This window comes from Zeus faber, assembly GCF_960531495.2.
Source record: "Zeus faber genome assembly, chromosome: 18".
NCBI classification, from domain to species: Eukaryota; Metazoa; Chordata; class Actinopteri; order Zeiformes; family Zeidae; genus Zeus; species Zeus faber.
Window position 1 is genome coordinate 11,050,120 of NC_137210.1, and position 21,846 is coordinate 11,071,965.

General features: G+C 43.4%; 1 protein-coding gene across 1 annotated transcript; it reads right to left on the reverse strand.

The window, feature by feature from the left end:
• Positions 1 to 1,502: 1,502 nt before the first annotated feature.
• cdc16 (cell division cycle 16 homolog) lies at positions 1,503 to 18,133 on the reverse strand. The gene is made up of 18 exons (XM_080019464.1): positions 18,005 to 18,133; positions 17,755 to 17,809; positions 17,297 to 17,394; positions 17,157 to 17,195; positions 16,918 to 17,058; positions 16,017 to 16,176; positions 15,786 to 15,880; positions 12,975 to 13,108; positions 12,710 to 12,789; positions 10,364 to 10,413; positions 10,195 to 10,268; positions 9,946 to 10,071; positions 9,685 to 9,837; positions 4,245 to 4,308; positions 4,043 to 4,104; positions 3,194 to 3,329; positions 2,615 to 2,705; positions 1,503 to 2,489 (listed from the first exon to the last, which is right to left on the reverse strand). The coding sequence occupies exons 1-18, from the start codon at positions 18,050 to 18,052 to the stop codon at positions 2,239 to 2,241; spliced, it is 1,857 nt and encodes a 618-aa protein (XP_079875590.1). The 5' UTR covers positions 18,053 to 18,133; the 3' UTR covers positions 1,503 to 2,238.
• Positions 18,134 to 21,846: the final 3,713 nt, after the last annotated feature.

Here is a 21,846-nt window from a genome sequence, read left to right on the forward strand (position 1 = left end):
GCCCGCGCTGTCCTCCCGCTCGGGCGCCGCGGCCGCCCTTCTCGCGAGAGCGGACGGCGCGCTTATCTAATCTAAAGGTACCAACCCAACGACGCACGCTGGCGCGGAGGGCGTGTGGCCAGGCTGTCCAAGGCAGACAACATCACACACGAAATGCATCGGAGATCACATAAAACGAACAAACAAACAAACTAACTAACTAACAAACAAACAAAAACAGGTTGCCAGACAGGGAATTCAAGTTGCTATATTAATTAATTTTAATCGACAATTGAGGTTACAGACTCGTTGCATAATATTCGAAATTGATGGTATTTACAGTTTACATTAAGAATGAAAATAAAATGCAAGATTTGTAATAGACAAATTAATCCGACAGTAACAACGACATTGTATGTATGTATGTATATATATATATATATATATCACCCTGTACACAGGAAGAATAAAATAAATCGACTTTAAAAATAAACGTAATTTATAAAGCACTTTAAAGAAAGAAGAAAATAACTTGGGCCCTAAAGTTATTTACAGAGGGCAAAAGAGACAAACTGAAAATAGAAAGAAACTAGATTAAAAAAAGAAACATGGCTTCTTCCAAAAGGCAAGCCACACATACACATATTAAAAACAGAATATGTACAAAGTGCCATCAGATAGGCGATGGGTATATAATAAACTTAACACTAGATGAGGTGGGTCAATTGCTTGTATATGCAAGAGAATAAAAATGTATTTTCAAACAAATTTAACAGATTCAGCTAAGCTCAGCAAATATATTGAGTCTCAATAGTTTTCAGGGATGCTATTGGACGGTACTCAAAATGTGAAATGAGTCTTTGGTTTGACCGATGAATAATTCCAAGACAGTTCATGCGGAAATCCTGAAAAAAAAAAACGCGCAGATGTCACCTCTTGCCAGAGACTGGACTTGGCTCAGGAGTCTCTTTGTCTCCCACACCGTCCATGCAGTTGGACTTCCGACTTTTTAAGGCTAAAAGACTTGCTGAGGCGCTCCACGCATCGGGGCTTTGGGGCTGACTCACTGATTGCCCGTAGATATCTCGGCAAGGGACTGGGAACACAAAGAACTCAACATTGTAACGGTGTCAAGCAAACATAATGGTTTTATAAATAGGCTATACAGCACATTGACTTACCGCTGAGGAAGGTCTGCTGGCCACTGCTCTCCAACACACAGAGCCTCCGCGGTGAGGGTCTGTCTGGGGTGGAAACGGCACTCTTTGGGCTGGGGACGAAGGTGGAGCAGGTGTCCAGGTCCCGGTGCACCCTGTCCTGGGTGTAGGTGACTGCGGAATGGGATGGAGTGCAACCCATCTCTGGTCATGAGATGAGGCTGCTTCTCACCCTTTCCTGGACTGGAGGAGGGCGAGGGGGCTGTCTGCTCTCATATGTGTGTGGGTGGGATGTGTGCTCCCTGGTTGGGGAGGGATGAGGATTACATAATTAAACGGGTATAGGAAGTTGGACTAACATTAAATTAAAGCAGGTTTATTTTTTTGGGTGAATTGACCATATCAGCACCGCAAACCAAATGGGATGGCACTATTGAACAATCAAGTTAGAATTGGATGCAAATATAATCAAGCATGTAGCAGAGGATACTATGAAAAAAAAAAATATGTGTGTGTCGTACAAAATGTGCTCACACTGTGATAAGCTATCTTTTGGAATAAAAAATAAAAAAAATCGAGTATTTACATAAACCAATATATGTTCACGTCACACACAGATCCCAAAAGTACTTTAAAAAGATAAAGACATGGTTTATTGCAAGGATCACCAATATAAGCAAAACAAAGGATTCTGCCATGGGCAGCAATAGGTGACTAGTCTTTCGTGAGTGGTTTGAGAAGTGCTGCATCAACCATTCAGTGGAACACTTTCCCACTTTCCCTAGGTCCAATAACAACAAACCCAGCCCTCAACCCTAAGGCACAAGTCTCCCCCTGTAAAAACAACATTACTGACAATAAATCAGATGAATCGTTTCTGTATCACGACTTGTAATGCGTTGGTTAATGTTCACAATGACACGCTCTTTATTAAGTCCAGCTGCGCAATAATATCAGATGCACAAGGGGGTCTTCACAAATAACCTCCGTTAGAGGACCAACGCGAGGATAGAAGTTTGGGTTTGGGATTGGGTCCCTGGGGTTTGGGCGCGAGTATCCGACATCCGTTGTTGTGTCAGTTCCGCCCCTCGGGAGGTGGAAATCACGTGCTGGTGTCTGACATGGAGGTCTCTAGCATCATGTCACTTTCATACATATCCCACTCTAGTGAGCGCCGCAGCGGGGTCTCAAACGGTGCTTTGTCCTGACTTTGCGTCTCCAAGGCCATGTTGTTGTCGTCCGCCAACTGGGAGTTGGGTCGCGGCTCTGCCGGGTCTGATGACGAGGTATTGAGAACCTTGATAAGCGCCGGTGCGTTCATGTTCCCTCGCACCTTGTCTTTGAGGTCTGTGCCTGCATAGGGGGGCAAAACAAATAAACTTTCATTTTAAATTTGGTGAAAAAGCTAAGAAAGTCAAGTCAGTGGTGGAATACAAAGACAACGCTGAACTATTCTTTCATCTTTTTCCCTTTCTTACCGATGTAGGCATCAGTGTCACCGATGTACATCTCGATACAGTGGCCAAGCATCGTTACAGAAAAAGTGTCATCCCTTTTAAGTCCAAGCGCCTGTAAGAAAGAGAGGGATCAAATCAAACTCAAGCAACAGATTAACAAACCTTAATACCAAGTGTGTGTGTGTGTGGGCCGCTGAACTGTGTGAGACAACTAAAGATGAGCTAAAAAGCTAAAAGACACACCTAAGCACATCCAGTTTCCTTCTGCCCAGATTTAAAATGGTCTGGCTCTGTTTGAGTATAAACTCACAACTTCAAATTGTCCCCCCAGAAACCAACAGGTGAAATCTCTAATACATTCTTTTTCTAGTGCAGCTGGACATGGATAGGAAAGGAGAGATCCAGCTCCATCAATTAGCGATTGACTAATGCGAGCGGAAGTCTTCGTTTCGATAACAATTACCCCAGAACCAGCAAAGCAACCGCCACGACATCTTGTTGGAAAACTGTATAGGAGGTGCAACATAAGCCAAACGACAACATTAAGAGCTCGGTCGTGTGAACGTATACAATACTTCCATGCATAGAAACACGGCTTACCGTATGAAAGTAGTCGATTGCACTCTCAAAGTCGCCCATGAGGCTGTGTACGTATCCTATGGCAGCGTAGGTGGAGGCGTGCTGGGGGATCAGCACCAGGGCCTGACGGTGGTACTCCAGAGCCTGGTCGTACTTCCTGCCGGGGCAAGCGCAAGAAAACACTCAGCTTACTCCAACAGAAAGTGTAAGACGTGGGTTGGCCGGCAGTGTCAGGACTTCTCAGACCAAACAAAGCTAGTTTAAAAAGGGCCTTAAACAGTCATTAACTTCCCGTTTTTGTCCCGCGGTTTACACAAGAAAGCCGCCACCCATCCAAACTGTACCAGAAAACAAACCCAGAAGCCCCTGATTAGACCCTACGACAACAGTGACAAATCCACCTTGTTTGGACAATATCCTGAAGCCATTGTGCATAAAATTTGCCAAACGTTTCAAATCAGCCTCTTGTATAATGCACATTCTGCAAGCCCCTCTTACATGTGCCAAGAGGCGATGCATAATTCATTAAAGGATCTTTGCATGAATTCTCAATGAGGGCCCTACTTATGCAGGATGACCGGGGCAGCCCAAGTGTGTACGTCACTGAATATGATCTAGTGCAAGCAGGCAGGAAGGACGGAAAAGGTAAAGGAGGGACAAATGAGGAGAGAGAGTGCTCTCCACACCTTGCTCTCCAAGCACCCACTCAGGATAAACGTATCTTTTGGTAGTGCCCTGTTACCTGAGAGAGAGGGCCTAACTACCAACGTTAATGTAGAAAACAAAAATCTGAAAAACAATACAAAAAAACAACAACACGAGGCTCGTGTGGCTGCTATGGCCGCCCAGTCCCGTAAGGAAATCACTTACTTCAGTTTTCGACAAACATGACCAAGGTTGTTCAACAAAGGCTCCCATTTGTCTACTGTAACCTGGAGGGGAGAAAAAAAATAAAAAATTAAAAAAATTAAATAAAATTGGATAAATAAAACAAGAGGGGAAGCTGGTGTTAAAACTTGCTTAAGGTAATTGGGGGCTTCAGGCAACTCCTTGTAAAGCAAAATCCAGCTACCTCATTTCCAATGGCTTTGATCTTTTCCATTGCGTCAAGAAACAACTTCTCTGCTGTTTTCCAGCTGAAACACAATAAAAAAAAATATATATATATATCAAACACGCAATTTCCAACACTATCGATTCAGTATGAATACTACCTTTACGCATGACGAAAGACAAATAAAAGTTAATTTGGTAAATTGTATAAGACTAAGCTGTATTCGGCGCTCTAAAACTAAATTGCAATGCAGTAATACAGTATTGCATCTGTTAGTCTACTGCAACTTAATGTAAAGCAATCTTTCTTTTTTTCTTTCAACATACTAACTCCGAGTAGTCTGACAAATATTTCATACTTATTTTTTTTTTTTTTTATTTTATTGTTGGACGGACATAAGGAAATTCAGATTTGGACAGCAGTTACTATATGTATATCACAAATGTGTATTTGTGTATAATGTATTTTATTTTTATTTTTTTATTATCACAAGACACACTTTACATAATAAATGATACAACGGAAGCCTGGTTTCAACAAAAATAAAACAAGTAAAGTAAAAATGAGAAGTAACAGAGTGAGGAGGCAGGCTCAGGGAAAGGGCTTGGAGGGTCACTGCGCTGGATCAGAGAAGTAAATTATAATTGGTACCATTTGTCTATTAATGTAATATGTTGTAGTCTACATAGATGAGTGATTCTCTCAATTTTGTGTATTTCTTTTAAGTTGGATACCAACTGATCATGTGTTGGAGAGTTAGGTTGGAGCCAATTCAAAGTTCTGTTTTCCAGGGCCACAGTTAACAATATTTGCAGTAAGTACATGCTTTTGCACCCAATGACGTCTATGCGCACAATACCCAACACAGCGGCCTTAAAATCTTGTGGGATCACTCGCTCAAACGTTTTACAAAAATCACTAAATATTAAGTCCCAAAAGCTTTTTAGTTTTGGACATTTCCAGAATACTGTATGTGGTGATGGTCAGCTACTTGGGCACAGCATTGTCGCCAGCATGCACTGGTCGCTGTGGTGCCAGCTTTAGCAGTCAGCTCAGGTGTTTTAAAGAATCTACAATTTTCCATTTGAATTCTCTCCAAGAATTGGAATTGGTTACGTCATGCCTTTCACTAAGCCCACTCCATTCTTGCTCTGTGATAGTCTCGGACTCCCATTCACTTTTCAAGTAAAGAGAGTAATTATCCTGCATTCCAACAAGGTAAGAAATGCTGTTGGTGACCGTTTATTGTTCAAAAACAATTCTTCCATAGCTCTGGGTGCTCGAATGGCATTCCAGGCTTTGGGTTTCATTAGAAAGTTCCTTATAAAAATCGATGCGGATTAGTCCTTGGAATTCCAAATTCCTCTTCCAACTCCTGGAATGACGTAGGCTTGTCATCTTTGAGAAGGTGGTATACATAAAACACATAATTAGCCCATCTCTTACAACAAAAGTGGAGAGTAAACCCCGAAGGTGAGCAACGGAGGATAAGCTTGACACTACTACAGGTCATTTGAAATGGTCGACCGATGTCCAGGGCTTAGGAACAGTAGAACATCGTTAGCATACAGAGACAGCTTATGTTCCTCTCCAACAATTGTCGTTTGTCCACTCTTATCATCTGTGCCATTATTTTGATGCACAGATTGAATAGTAGCCTTTCCTGTTACCTGCCTGGTACCACGTTCTAGGGTGAAGGAATCAGATATAATACCATTTGCCTTAACGGCTGCCCTCGGGTTTAAGTACAGTATGCTTATCCAATTTGAAAAAAAATTAGGCCCAAAGCCAAACACAGCCAGAGTCTAAGGCAGATATTCCCAGGACACTGTCAAAGGCCTTTTCAGTGTCTGAGGACAAGACCATGGCTTGTTGGCCTGCCCCTCTGGGAGTGTGCCATTACACAGAGATGTCTTATATTGTTCTCTGAGTAACACCCTCCCATAAATCCTGTCTGGCCTGGGTGTATGATGAAGCCTACGACTCTATTCAGTCTGCGAGACAGTATGCTAGCTAGGATGTAATTAAAGATTGATATGGGGCTATAAGCGCCACACTCTGTGCGATCTTTGCCTTCGTTGTGGATAACCATGCGCGATGAATCACCCCGCGTGGTGGGCAATGTCAAAAGAACGAGCATAACTAATCTAATAACAGAGGGGATAGTAGAATCCATCTGGTGCTGGTTTCTTATTGTTTTTCAAGTTTAGTATTTTTCACTTCCCTAATTTCTATCTTTCCAACAGGTGCATCTACGTCTGCGAAGGGTAGGTTGATACGCTCAAAGTCCTTAATCTGATCTGTGTCGTTGCATTCACCCTTCTCATAAAGGGTTTTGCAGAAGCCAACAAATGCTTCACAAATATGCTTAGGTCTTGCAGCAGGTCTGTTTAATTTTCCGTACAGTGGATGACGCCTGTTGCTTTCTCAGCTGGTATGTCAACAGATGACCCGTCTTATTCCCATGTTCCTTACATTTTTGTTTCAAGAATCCCAGATTGCGCTCTATCTTTTCTGAGATCAACTTATTATGATCACACCTTGCCGGTTTAAGTCCCCTCCGGACGTCCTGAGAATACTACTGTTGTTCTAGTACGCTTATTTTAGCTCAGGGGAAATTCTGCTCTTCTCACACCTTGTCTTTTTTACAGAAGCAAATGCAATTATTCAACCTTTCAAGTAAGCGATGGCGCACTCCCACAGGGTCACAGGTGATATTTCAGGGGAAACATTGGTGTCAAGGTACAACTCAATCTCTGACTCAGAAAATGTTACGAAACTCCCTATTGTTAAGCAATCCAGTGTTCAGTTGCCATCTTTTTGATGTTTGATTTCCACCAATTCCCCATTGAGGGGTTACCGGGATGTGGGCAGATAGTTTAACGGGTAGTATTTCACACACACTTATTCTATAGACGTGGTTATAGTGCCTCTGCTTCAGAGTGCTTTGCTCATTTTGGAAAGCCTAGTATTGCTCTTGGGGAGCTTGTCGAGGGAATGTGACATCCATCAGATCCCTGTTGTGTCTACATTTTCATTAAAAAAATTGTTTTAATGAATTATGGTTTACCGTCAACTTGAGCATTGAGTAAGGAAATATTTGTCCGTGCTATGGAGCTGTTGATCAAAATATACCTCCCATCCTAATCCTTGTACTGTAATGTAAGATAAAACTGAAGAGCTCTATGTATCAAGGTAGCCCCCCCACATTTTTTACGTGTGCGATGGGAGGAGAAAAACACTTGGTTATTACATGACCAGCTTGGCATGTTCTGCATCTGATAAGTGTGTTTCCCAAAAGAAGTTCACTTGGCAATGTAGGTGCTTAAACTGTATTAAACAAGTCTTCCTCTTAACAGGTCTATTCAACACTTTTGCTATATAGCTTATAATCTTAGGTGTAGACAAAGAGGCTGAAAGTCCATTGCAGTACTCCATAGCAATTAGAAGTGTCCAGTGACCAAGGGAGAGGGGAGGGCAGTGTAGAAAAAAAAACAAAAACAAAACAAAAAAAAAAAACACAGAGCAAGGAAAAACAAAACAAACAAAAGAAAAAACGATCAGACGAAACAACAGTCTTGCGAATGCACCAACACATTGAGCAGGTCTCCCTCTGCCGACAGTTCTTTCTAACTAAACTGTGTTTGAGAGGTAAGAAAAAAAAGTGCTGCCAGGCTAAGCTACAGGATGCATGAGCCTTTGTTGGTTTGGGAAAAGAAAAGGAAAACGACAATAAGCAGCCTTTGTAAACCGTACAAGTAAAGGCTTTATGCGTGCTCACTGCATCTCCAAAACAATTGTACCCCAACCGATCGTCGTCTCTTGCTTTGCTTATCAGTTCGACTATGCACTATTAACAGAATATAGTCACAAAAAGAAATGCAGTCTATGCAGTCGCGTTGCTGTAGCTGTCAAACAAGGTTCAAAATAGTGACTGCAGCACAGTCCAAACATTTATAGTCTTTACTTCTGAACCCTGTAACATTAGGCTAGAAATCCAGCTTCATTCGAGGTATGAAGTAATTCTCACCCAATAGGCAGACTCATCGTTGCTAGCTGTCTCTCGGTTAAGCAAGGAGCTGGGCTGCGTCTAATAGTACAGTGCGTCTCTCTCTCTCGCTCTCTCTCTGCGGCTCCATTCTGCCCGTGGTGTACCATGGCGCGGTGCTTCTTTCGGTTCAGCGTTTCCCCACTCAAACAGGGTGATCTTGATACCAGTGGATTTCAGTCCTTCTGTTGCCTCCAACGGCGACATGAAAGGTTTTCACTCCATCCTCCAGGTGTACCCGCAGCATGGCCGGGTAGGGAGGTTGAAACTTTTACTTTCTTTCTCTTTCAATCGTCTCTGTATGTCGGTGTGTTCCTTTCAAGCAAGATGCTCTTCCCCCCGGTAGCACAGGTCTCTCTTGTGCCAGGCAGAAGACAGCACCATTTGCTTGGTTTGATAGTGAAGGAATTTCACTACGAGCGATCTAGCTGGGGCGCGCGGGTCAGGTTTCAGTGACCGTGCGCTCTATCAAGTTGCAGGTTGACATCAGATGGCAGAGTTGCTTTAGAAATTCAGTGAAAAATTTCATGGCCCGCCCGTTCTCTTGAGTCCTTAGGTATGTAATAGATTCTGAAGTTATTCTTTTTAAAAAAAGGATTCCAGCATTTGGCACCGCTCTTCCAGTTGCTTTCCCCTTTGCAGCATGTACCCTCGTAGCCTGCCATTATGGGCGGCTGTTTTCTGTTTTGTTGATTCTGCCTTCCGCCTCAGCCATGCGTTTGTCAAGCCCTGACATTTTTTTGTGTAATCTCATCAATAGAGTTGGACATCTTTCCGAGTAACTTGTTCACTTCTTCCTGAAACTTGGGAAATAACCTCAAGTATCATGTTAGGCTCAGGGCTGGCTTTTCCAGACATGTTACTGCAATATGGCGGCCTCTCATCAACATCAGAGCATGATGAAAGGCTTCGTCTGCGTTCGCCCTGCTTCTTCCAGTGTTCATTTTGCATTCAAATTTTTGTTTCTGTTTTCTGCTAGTCATGACAAGTCCTTTTTTTAAAAATTGTATTATTATTTTTGTTTTAATTAAAAAATAAATAAAACATTTTTTTTTACTCTTGGGTTCAGAAAGCTATTAAATAGAGACAAATTTACAGTCATGGAACAGAGCTCACCTAGAAAGCTGCCATCGCTCATTTGGTGTTACCGGAAGTCAAGACAAGGTTTTAGTTTAAGACTTTTTTTTTGCAATTACATAGCCTTATGACAGTGAAATTGCTATTTTGATAAGAGTAAATAATCACACCAATGGTCTGAATTTCTCAGTTCTGTACAAGACCATCCTTCTGTCTGATGATTTGTGTTAATCAAGCTATGATTTACATGTTGACGCGTTTATCCATATACTTGCATACCTTGCCAGTTTAGCTATGCACGTGTGTGTGTGTGCGCGTGTGTGTAAGACTCACTCTCCATTTTGAAAGGCAACTACAGCAACTTCATGCATGACAAAAGGGTCCTCTGGTGCAATACTGAGGGCCTGGCTGAAGAAACGCTCGGCAAGCTTAGAGTTGTTGGTCAGACCGTACTCGAGGCCGATGTAGAGCATGGGCAGGTGACACCTGTAGCAGAGAGAACAGCTCCATGAAGGCAGGGTCTATAATCAAAGGGGTGGTCGGTCGCAAAATAAAGTGTAACTATTTATTTATTTATTTTTTAAAACACAATACCCTTTCATCAGCTGGGCAGCAGTGAAGTAGGCAGCCATGGCTTGGTCGTGCTCACTCTCTACAGCAAACGAATGACCATATGCAATCCATGCCGGCCCATATGTCCTCTCTAGTGTGGTTGCTTTGCTGCAGGAGAAACACCAAGAAGTGATGAGCACAACACGCAAACTGTATAAAAAAAGAAAAAATGTGTGTGTGACAGGTGTTTTGACACAGGAAATGTTTCTAGCGATGAGTGTGAACACATACCTAAGGTATCGCCGGGCATGTTCGTTCTTGTGGCCAACCATGAGGTAGTAGCATCCGACAGCAAACCAAGACACCTGGGTAAGTTTTTTTTTTTTTTTTTTTTTTCATTGGTTAGCAAAAGAGTGAGATTGGTGTAAACACTTGAACGCAATGTAGAAGTTATACTTACTGGATTGTTGGGATACAAGTCTACGAGCTTGTGCGAGAGGTAAAAAAGCTCTGTGAAAGAAAAAAAAAAAAAAAAAAAAAAATTTGAATGTGTGAAGAAAAAAGTAAAAAAAAAAATATTTTTGGAGACAGCATCATAATATTTTATTTTATATAATACTAAGATCTCTGCACTCAGAAATCGTTGCTGTGATGATCCTCTGTGCACGTGTGATATTGTTCTGAAAGATCACAGCAGCTGCCCACAGCAGATGCTACAGCCTTACGGCAAAAGTTCAGTGGAGAAATTTGAGTCCGCCATTGGCCGAAGTGTTGAGAAATGTCAAACTAAACAAAGTGTTCTGTTCTCTGTGAGGACTTCCAATAGCATTTCACAGATGCACATTTGCCAGCGACTCCAGGGTACGGAGCACTGCTGCTTTACCAATACACTTGGTTTTTTGCTCAGCTTTCCAAGACTCGACTACATAAAGGATTCCATGGTATTGCACGCTACAGCTATATGTGATTCAGGAACATTTATTTGAAGGACTGTCTCAAAATGTAACTGGAATAAACAACAAACTCTCGCTCTTTAGCCGCCCTATTAAGGGCAAAGTGCCGCCTTGTCGTAATTCTCACCAATAGGCTGCCAGACGTTGCTTATTTGGAATATGTATGAGCAAAGCCAGAAAGCGTGTCTGTAAATGTATTAACTTCATCGAGTTGTTATTCTGTGCTTATTCTTGTGAGTGGGTGTGTTCGTTTTGATATGGCAGTGTGTGTAACATAGTATGGATTTTATTCTATTGATCATATTTGATTTGCCCCCTGATTGGCTATAAAGTGGTACCTCGACTTACGACTGCATCTACTTACGACTAATCCAAGATACGAGTAGCGATAGTCGCAAAAATTTGAATCGACTTGCGACCGACTGCTCCAAGTTAGGACCGTGGACATTTGCAGTTAGTGCGTTGGCGGCCAGTCAGCAGTCAGTCAGCAGTCAGTCAGCGGGTGACCTACATCGTGTGTGCACGTAGTTTGTCGTGTATGGACATTTTGTTTATTTTCACCCTTCATGATTTCATAATTAATATGGGAAAAATTGCTTCGAAATACAATGCAATGTATGTCAATGCAACTCGTTATTAATTCTTAAATCATCAAGAACTGCTGCAATAACTCTGTCCTGTGGACGAGCTGTAGAATGACGAGCACAGTTTTGGTTATGGAGAGCCACCACCAACCCCCCTCTTTGGAGAACTATTTATTTATCATGTTTGGGTCTATAAACAACTGATCACTACTCCAAGAGGGGGAGAATCACCACGGTGAGACAAATAAACATAGAAACAAACAACATTTACACAAAAACATGAACATTGGATGACAACATGTATTGAAAAACTGAATTAGGTCCAGGAAAACTGGAACTACAACTGGTCACGTGGCCTCTTTCTGTCAAAGTTATGGCAGTAAATGAGGGAGGAAAAGAGAGGAAAGCACCCCAGGCTGCTGGGGTGCACTCCAAGCAGGTGTGCGTCCGTGCGTGCGTGCGTGCGTGCGTGCGTAGGATGTCCACTGGTGAGTGTACATGACTTATACCCATTGGTACTGGTGTAGAAGGTCGGTATTATGTCGCAGCGCCTCCAAGCAGTGCAATGGGCCCCGAAGCCCCCCGAACTCCACAGCCCCGCGGACAACCCCCAGCTGCAGGAGATCCCCGGGTACCCCGGCCTGCGGCCACATAAGACCCCCGGGCCCCCAGAGAAGCCAGAGGGCCGTGGCGCAACTCCCACTCCCCGCCCGAGGAGCATGAGGAGACCCTGCGCCCCAGGGGCGCAGGCACAAGATGCAGCCGCCGGCACAGAACCCGGGCCACGGGCGCAAGGCACGGACCGCGGGCCCGGATCACGGCCCCACGGTGACAGACCGACACCCTGCCTGAGCAACCCGCCCCATGGGCGGGCCGGCAAGACCCCCCACCCCCCGCACCGCAGCCGACCAGGCGCCCCACCCGGCGTGAGTGCCAAGTGACCAGTTGACTTACAACTGTAAGTCGAGGTACTACCGTATTGCCTTCCATAAAGTGAGGTTAATGACAGTTGCCTTTTGTTAATATGGCTCTCAATTATGTACAATATTTTTATTCTGAAATGAACAAGCAACAGTTATGGTTACTCAAAATAAGACTGATGTTAAATTCTCAATGTTCAAATTTTGGGTGAAAAGTAATCATATGGGTCAATCAATAGATTAAGTGATTAAAAAATATTTCAGTAGTATAGAAATGTATTTAATTAAACCGGCAAAAGGCTACACTTCACTGATGCATCAATCTATTACATATAACAGAATTCTTTACCATTTGCTTTGCTTAGCTCCACCAACGTTCCAATGTGCACAGGTAAACAGTTGGCATGGAATGGGTCGTCCACCATCACCCTAAAATAAACAAAAAAACAATAAAGAAATCACTTATATTTGTTGTTTCTTATATTTGTTGTTGAGTCTGGCCAATGATTTTGATTCGCTATATAAATGTGGTTTCATCTTAGTATGAGTGTAGAACAGTTCAAATTGGAGATGTCACCCGCAAATGCTATGGCAAAGAGAAATAAACCACCTACATAGATGTAAGTTTGTAGCACATCTTGAAGTCACAGTTGTAATAATGCCTCTCTGCGAGGGAGACCACCACATCCAAGTTGTCCTGGAGCCCATAGACCATCTCTGGCACCACCAAGTCTTTAGGCTTGTTATACTGGGAGAAGCAGGAGAAAGGGATGAAGAGGGTCAAAAAGAAGGAGTGAAAAAACAACCAAATGGTGAATACCTGTAAAGTCAGAGAACCTATGCTGCCATAGCTACTGACTTTAATTTGGCACAATTATGAAATATGTCAGGTAACATCTGAACATCTTTTTCAAGATTCACCACACCCAGAGATTACGCACAATATGCACTAAACTTAACACAACAGCTAACCCAATCACTACCTAACTAAACTAACTGATTCCTAAAACATAATGCAGTTAGTAAATAGAATATAAATAAAATAAGAGTCAAAACGTAATATACTGAGTGGGGGTACAAAATATAAATAAGGGGAATAGACTTATGTATATGGAATAGGCTATTTTGTATATACAGATATGCGCAGTAAAGTGGGATGTGAATATACAGTGCAGTATACAACAGTAAGGCACAGCAATACAGTAATACCGAACAGAACAGCAATACAGCGCAGTATGCAGCAACCCAGTGCAGTGATACAGTATGCAGCATTGACAGTCCTTATGGCTGCGGGAAAAGACTCTGTCCCTCCGTTCTCACTGTGTGACTGCTAAGGCGCTTCCCCGACCTTAGCAGCTGGAACAGTTCGTTGTTAACAATAATTATAATAATAATAATAATGATGACAACTTAAATTTGTATAGTGCCTTTCAAAAAACCCAACGTCACTTTACGGGGGGGGGGGGCATATTAAGGGAGCGAGGTGCAGGAACACAACAAAACAAAGGGATAGCTAAACTAACTAAAACTAACGAATGGGCAAAGGCCATGGTGAAAAGGTGGGTCTTGAGGATTGTTTTGAAAGGGTCCGGGGTCGGGGCGTTACGGATTACGGGAAGGAGAGAGTTCCAGAGAGTGGGGGCTGCCACGCTGAAAGCTCTGTCCCCGAAAGTTAGTTAGTAGTCTGGTACGGGGGATGAACAGCAGACCCATGTCTGAGGACCGCAAGTTCCGGGATGGAGTATGCCGGTGGAGGAGGTCGGACAGGTATTGAGGGGCGAGTGCGTGGGGATTTGTATGTGAGGAGGAAGAGTTTTTAGGAGATGCGGAACTTGACCGGGAGCCAGTGGAGGTAGATGAGGGTGGGGGTGATGCGCTGCCATGGCTTGGTGCGAGTGAGAACCCTGGCAGCTGAGTTCTGCACATACTGGAGCCTTTCCAGGGCTTTGCTGGAAACTCCGGACAGGACTCCGTTACAGTAGTCCAACCGGGAGGTGAGGATTTCTGCCACTGAGTCTGAGAGTGAGGGACGGAGACAGGAGATGTTTTTGAAGTGATAGAAGGCGGACTTGGTGATGGATCTGATGTGAGACTGAAAGGAGAGGGTAGAGTCCAGGATAACACCCAGGTTGCGGACCTCGGGAGATGTTTTGATCGAACAGCCGTTGACGAGGAGGAGATCTCCAACCTTCCGGAGCAGCGGCTTTGGGGCTACAACCATGAGCTCTGACATTTTGCTGTTGAGTTTGAGTAGGTTAGTTGTCATCCAGGTTTTTATGGCATGGAGACAGTTGACCAGAGACTGTGGGGGGAACAGAGTGGATGGTGAGGTGCTGAGATAAAGCTGTGTTTCATCAGCGTAGCAGTGGAAGTTGAGACCATGGTGACGAATGATCTGGCCAAGGGGGAGCAGGTAGATGATAAAGAGTGTTGGACCAAGAACAGAGCCTTGAGGGACGCCATGGTTGACTGGGGCATGAGGGGAGGAGGAGCCGTTGATGTTGACAAATTGAGTTCTGTTTGATTGATATGATTGAAACCATGAGAGAGCTGTACCGGTGATGCCAAGGAGGTCGTATAGGCGTTTGAGGAGGATTGTGTGGAAAACCGTGTCAAAAGCAGCGGAGAGGTCCAGGAGGATGAGGATACTGATGTTGTTGAGGTGGGAGGATCCTTCATGATTCTGCGGGCTCTGGTATTACACCTCCTAGTGTATAAGTCCTACAGGTAGTTCCAGTGGTACGTTCGGCTGAATGCACCACCCTCTGCAGGGCCCGCCTGTCCTGAGCAGTACAGTTCTCAAACCAGGCCGTGATGTTGCCTGTCAGGATGCTCTCCACTGCTCCAGAGTAGAAGGACTTGAGGATCCTCATCGAGACCCTGAATTTCTTCAACTGCCTGAGGTGGTAAAGATGCTAACTTTCTCACCAGAGTGTGTGTATAGTCCATGTTCAGTCCTCCGTGATGTGGACTCCCAGGTATTTGAAGCTGCTCATCCTGTCCACAAGAAGTCCCATTTATTACCAGCGGCGCATGCGTCCTCGGTGGTAATCCTCTCCTAAAGTCCACAATCAGCTCCTTCGTTTTTCTGACATTCAGGAGGAGGCTGTTGTCCCTGCACCAGAGTGACAGGTGTGCCAGCTCCTCACGGTAGGCCTTCTCGTCGTTGTTGTTGATCAGTCCCACCACAACGGTGTCGTCAGCAAACTTGGATGATGGTGTTGGAGCTGGACCGCAGTTTGTACAACGCCACCTTGAAATTGTCAGTGTTGCTGGATACAAGACTGTCGTTGTATGCGGCCGTGAGAATTCAGAGTGCCGCGGATGGATTTATCGACCCATGTTTTCTGGATCAGAAATAAACGAACTTTCACCGTGGGAACGATGTTGTCTGCTACAGAAATAAATAAATAAAAATCCTGTACCTTTTTTAACTTCATCTCAAACAGGAAGTGCAGCAACTCCTCTTCTTCCTCAGTGCATTGTTGACCCAGAGGAAGGGAATCCAGGAAGTCTTTTTCTACAGGGACACAGAACATCGTTCTGAGACATCAACCGTGGCCATCATAAAAACTGCCCAAAATAAAAACAAACAAAGTATCTGTGCAGATACTTTAACATAACAAAATTAAAAATCAAATACAATTCTGCCTCACCCTCATGCGCAGTTAGCATGTGATGGGACGTTAAAAGGTCAAAGGCTTCAAAGCAGTACACATCCAGTTTCAAGGCCTCTTTGTAGCTGGAGGTGGCCAGTGGCCGGTTGTCCATGGCATCATAGATCTTACCCCGCAGGAGGCAGATGGAGCTGCTGATCTAAAGAGGACGGCAGAGTGAGCAGATGGATGGACAGATCAAATAAAATCGTTACAATATTACTTTAGTGCGTCCGCCTATAGTCGCCAAGTTTGTGTAATAAGCTTAATAGTAGGAAGTGTTCTATTACATTAGAGTATTATATTAGATTAGATTCTACTAATTGTAGAACTGGGGCAACAAAATGCATTTCTCTGCATTTTACCCATCCTAGTAACTGACGTATTTAGTAAGAGCAGTGGGCTGTCATATAATGGCACCCAGCATGCAGTTGGTGGGTTAAGTGCCTAGCTCAAGGACACTTCAGCATGCTACCAGGAGGAGCCAGGGATGGAACCGGCAATCTTCTGATTACGACGACCTGGTCTAACTCCTATGCCACTGCTACAGTACAGTATTACAACTAGCAGTCGGGAGGGGTTGAACACTAGAAAAAAAAAAACAAGACAACTTTACCCACTATGATTATAATCCCTTAACTACTGATATTAATTGAAAATTGATACAGTAAAGAGAAATAATGAAACAACTCTAGACTGCATCAATATTTTCCAACAACCCTGATAGCTCCATGTGCTACTGACAAGGAATTAACACAGAGTGGAAAAGACGACAATAATAATAATAATAAAAATAATAAATGATACTGAATAAAATTTCCATTCAGAGCAGATGGAGTATGCAAGATCTAAATTCAGACATAACACAATGTTGGGATCTTTCCGCTCTTTCCCTACTTACTGAGGCGGGGGACATGCCCCAGTCCTTGGCAGGCTCTGGAGTGCCTTTGTCCTCCTTCCCACTCCTGTCAAGAAGCTTTTTCATGGCCGGCTCCTCCATATCGAGGATATCCAATGCCTGCTGGAACTCTTTGGCAGCATACTGGAAACAAAGAAAATTTAATGGTGAAAATGCGAAATGGTAAATATTTGAAAAGCACAATTCTGTATTTTTCCTGGAGTAAAAATTAGTTGACTTACATGGCACCTAGCAGCCAGATATTGACAAGCGCCATATAGCTGTTTGTGAGAAAGCAACACATTTTAGTAAAATGAACGCACCACAATAATATATATTGCTACGTTGCAAACAACCCCAGTTATCCAAAGCAAGTTGTTACCTTGTCAAGTTTTCGTGAGCGGAGGGCGTGAGAGGCTCTGTGGTACTGAGAAGTCAGATAAAGGCACTGAGCTAGCCAGTAGATGTCCTGTGGATCCTCTGTATACACAAAGAGGAAGAGGGCCGTTTCAAACACAACCGCAGGCAGCGGTTAAAATAACAATAACAATAATGGTGTCGTCAGCAGCGATCCCAAGGTTTGTATTTTTTTAACGGAACTGTAAGGCTAGTGACAAATCAAAGGGAAAACAAACCTATATATTCAATGTATAACTTGTAAATATGCATGCACTATTAACGTTAATAGTACCGTTGCACCCTATTGTACATATGGCTGTAGATTACTGTGCTATTTTTTTTTTTTTTAATTCTATCGATCAAAGTATCTTATCCTATAACCTACCTCCATCAACTACAGTATGTCTGTAACACTGGCCAGGGAAAGAACAGTTTACTCACCGTGGGACAGTGATGCTACCTTGTCGGCCCAAAACAGAGCACTTTGATACTGTTGCTGGAAAGACAGAGACAAGACATGCTCACGCAAACAAGCACTCGATCTTTCACAGAAATCAACCTGAGAACCCTTGACGGGTTAGTTAGCAGAGGAAAGTCTCCCACTGGGTCGCTGTCTGAATCAGTGTTCAGTGCCAGTTAGCTAGCCTCAGCTAACCGCACAGGAAACAAGGAGGACATTGTTTTCTCTTACTTGATCGATGTACTGTCGTACACGAATTCGAAGTTTCTCGACGTTCATTTTGTCTTCGACGAGTGCCGTTTGGGTTATTTAACCCGTCTCATCCACTGCGTACGCTGCTGCTAACTGACTAGCAGCGGTGAATCAAATCGGCGGCTTCTTTCTGCGACGGGTGCTCCACTCAATTGTGACGGAGGGAAACGCGGACCGAAGAGATGGTTCCGCGGTGAAGGAGTTGGTCACTAAATACAGTTTACAACAGGTAACTGATTCCACACCACCACCCAACAGATGGACACGGACACCACAACTTTAGGTTGACTCTCAAGTTTACTGTAAAAAAAAAACAACCAACAAAAAACGACAAAAAAAAGATATCCACGTAGTGACAAACGGCAGGTTGACGAGGCGGCTCCAGCCAAACAATTCACTGGTTTGAATGAATGAATGAAGACGTCTCCATGTATTTCTCTCTTCAAAGTACGTATTTCACTTCAAATTCGAATCGTCTGCAGTGCTAGTCAACCTTTATTCATACTAGATAATGTAGCCTTCGTGCGTAGCGTACCAGATCCAGGGGAAGCGAATATGCAAGAGATTTTGAGTTGTTTTCTTTAAAATCCGCCTGGTAACAACGGACCAACGGATTTTTACCCGCACACTCGGGTTGGTGGAAGCTCCTATACAGTATACACTCTGTCACATTTCGGTGTAAGGTAATGAAGTTGAATATATGTTTTTTTTTTTTCATTATTATTTTATGTATTTGTTTTTATTATATTTACCTGTATTAAACAGGTTGCCCAATTCATATTATACCACCTCATTAATTTAACACTCTTTGTAATTGGTCATTAGAGTTACTGACTTAATACTATCCTGCCCTTTTTTAATATAAGACATCATATTGTTAGGACCAGTTCACTTCATCTTTAATCGGACAGCTTTAAAAAGAATATTTCACGAATAGGGAATTTTTGACGGTTGCTATGGACTCCATTGTTGGTCGATGGCTTCCATTCAATTGCAAGGCGAAACAGCCCGAATACAAGAGCTGTACAAAAACGGAGAAAGGGAGGGAGGAAAAAGAAAGGTGGGGGTTTCGCACAAAGATGGCTGCAAGAGTTCCCGCGGCAGTTCTTCACCTGAACAAGACTTTTTTTTCCTCACTCAAAAATGCCCGACCGACATCCGCAGGCAGTGCGAGCGATCCCTCGAAGATGGCGGCTCGCTCCAGCAATGTGACGTGAGCTTCACGTCCGCAATAGCCAAATCAGTGTTTTTATTTTGATGAATATTGTGAAGTAATAAATGTTTTTAACTTGAAAAAAAGTGACAGTAGTTGATTGCACAATTATGGCAAGTCCTGTCTCCCTCAATGACTGTAGAATCCCAACACATATCATTTCCAAGCATCCTGCCACGGCCGGGACAGTGTCTGCCTGTGTAAAAAGACCCCCAACACCACCACGACTGTTTTCCTAGTATGGTGAGTCTGATAACGCTGTTATTTTAGGCTCTGTGTTGTTTTGCGAGTTTCATTGTCAACATTCATTGTCACCCCCCTCCAAAAATGAAACAAAACATGGCACGACACCGCGGGCCTTGTCCCTTGGCATTTGTTTGTTTATTTTTCCATCTCCTCCTCCACAGGCTCTGGTGAGGCACAAGCATCAGCACAAGACGGGTCCTGGGGTTCGCATCCGCAGGGCCTGCGACCGGTACATTTGCGTTCCTGCGGACGGCACAACGATTGTTACCTTCATGGAATGCCGGGTCGTGTCAAGCACAACGAATGTACTCTGAAAGGTAGAAGTAAACATCAGCATGGGTGACGCCCCCTCACCTTCTTCTCGCTCGCAGTCGCGTAGGGAAAGCGCCTGATTCTGTCCATCATTTTGAGATTATTGAGCCATTCCTTATGGAAGGTCTTCACACTGTAATGGCTCTTGCACTGACCCAGGCGGTACAGGTTGGCCTCGTTTTCCCTGTCAATACGAAGCAGCTCCTGCCTTCGCTTCTCACTGTTAAGACTTTGGGAAGGGAGGGAAGGGCGTCCATTCCGGCAGCGGGTGTTGAGTTTCGCAGAGCATTTTTAAAAAATTATTATTATTTGTAAATGACAGAGTCACACTGTGAATGGCAGTCATCACTTGTTTTGATGTGGTTTCAAGTTGGAAACCATAAGCCTCATAACTCACCTCTTCTTTTTATAGTCATTCTGGTGGTCAGTCTGTCCAGGCGTCTTCATTATGTGTGCTATTCTCGCGTCAAGCATATTGTTTTCCTTCTCAATCTGCATAATCCTCTGCTCTTGCTTTGAAAGTGGTATATACAGTACATTTACAAAGAGAAGAGACAATCCATGGCGTGTTATTTTCATCCTTGAATTTTTACTCAGTCACCCTAACTTGTGGACCTTAATGCGGAATATCTCGAACTCGAGCTGCAATATTAAGCACCTTCTGCCGCTTGGTCTCAGGAGCCAGATGATGATAAATTCTAGGTGGAGTTATGTTTATTGTTGGTTTGGCCGATACCACCTTGGCAAAAAAAACAACAACATTAAAACAGCACTCTCAAAACCACCACAGCTTGGGTAAAACTATAAATCCCTTTGTAACTTGATTACTTTGGTAAAAAAGTAATCGATGAGATTGTCTGTGTTGGGTGCAACACTACAAAACAACTGCATTGAAAACAAAGAAACTGCATTGTTTTTGGTCATGGTGGGGTCCGCCACAGTGAAAACAGGATACAGACGAGCACATGCCTAACAAAAATACATTGAATGTATTTCTTATAGTATTTCTCATCTTTAGATAAAGTAAACAGGAATTGGATTGTTTCACAAAATAATCTTCCTGATTACCAGTTTAACTGTAAAGGTCATTTTGAACGGTGGTGTCTTTACAATAACACACATTTTCTGTCTCACCTGGGCTCTGTGACGATCATACGAAGCTTTATCCCATTTCTGCTGGAGGTAGTTGTTCCCCATAGGGTGCAGTGGATGGTATGCCCATTGCACCATGGCTTCAAACAAAAACAAAACAAGTCAACGACTTGGGAAGCATCATCACAATCACACTTATCTTGTCTCTTTTACCTTGTATGTGTTAGCAACTGCTTTACAATGTGTTATTGTGTCAAGATATTTCAGGTTTTGCATGCTGCTGTCGATGGCAAACATACTTTGCAAATGTTAATTCATTAGTACACAGGAGTGATAAATATTGTATCAAGTCCTGTACCAAGTCTGGTCTTTGAGTGTAACGGGAGAACAAAGTTAAGCCCCGGTCTGTAAAGTGTCCACAGCAGAGTGCGTTTGTGACTGACTTGAGAATTCAGACGGGCTGGCAGCTTCCCTCTGGACAATGCTGGAATGGGATGCCTGCTGGTTCGTTGCTGAGCATGGCTCCTCTCGCTCAGACTTCTACAGTGAACCACCGTTGAGGACAGACATATGAAACATTTTAGGCAAATTTTGCATTTGAAATGACATACTCCCGCTAGGGCATTGACAGCACCATCTATCACTTGGTAGCTTGAGAAACTAGATTGCAGCCTGGGAAATGCCAAATGGGTTAAAAGTGAATATTATCAATAGTCAGCATTAAAATGGCCAAAACTATACCCCCCGAGCTGCCCCATAGAACCAATTCCTACACTTCTCTGTATCGAAATGTGTGTGACGTTTGTAAAGAAAGACCAGTGAACTGAGCCAGGGAAGATGGAACTCCAATTCAGGCCGTATACACCAATCAGCCACAACATTTAAACCATTGACAGGTGAAGTGAATAACACTGCTCATTTTGTGCCAATGGCACCTTTCAATGGGTGGGATATATTA

Excerpts from the sequence above, each read along its gene's own strand:
- cdc16 (XM_080019464.1), bottom strand. The coding sequence starts at position 18,052 with ATGAACGTCGAGAAACTTCGAATTCGTGTACGACAGTACATCGATCAA. Across the intron at positions 17,059-17,156 it reads ATCTGGCTGCTAGGTGCCAT|TATGCTGCCAAAGAGTTCCA; the intron begins GTAAGTCAACTA and ends CTTTGTTTCCAG. Across the intron at positions 2,706-3,193 it reads CAATCGACTACTTTCATACG|GCGCTTGGACTTAAAAGGGA; the intron begins GTAAGCCGTGTT and ends TCTTTCTTACAG.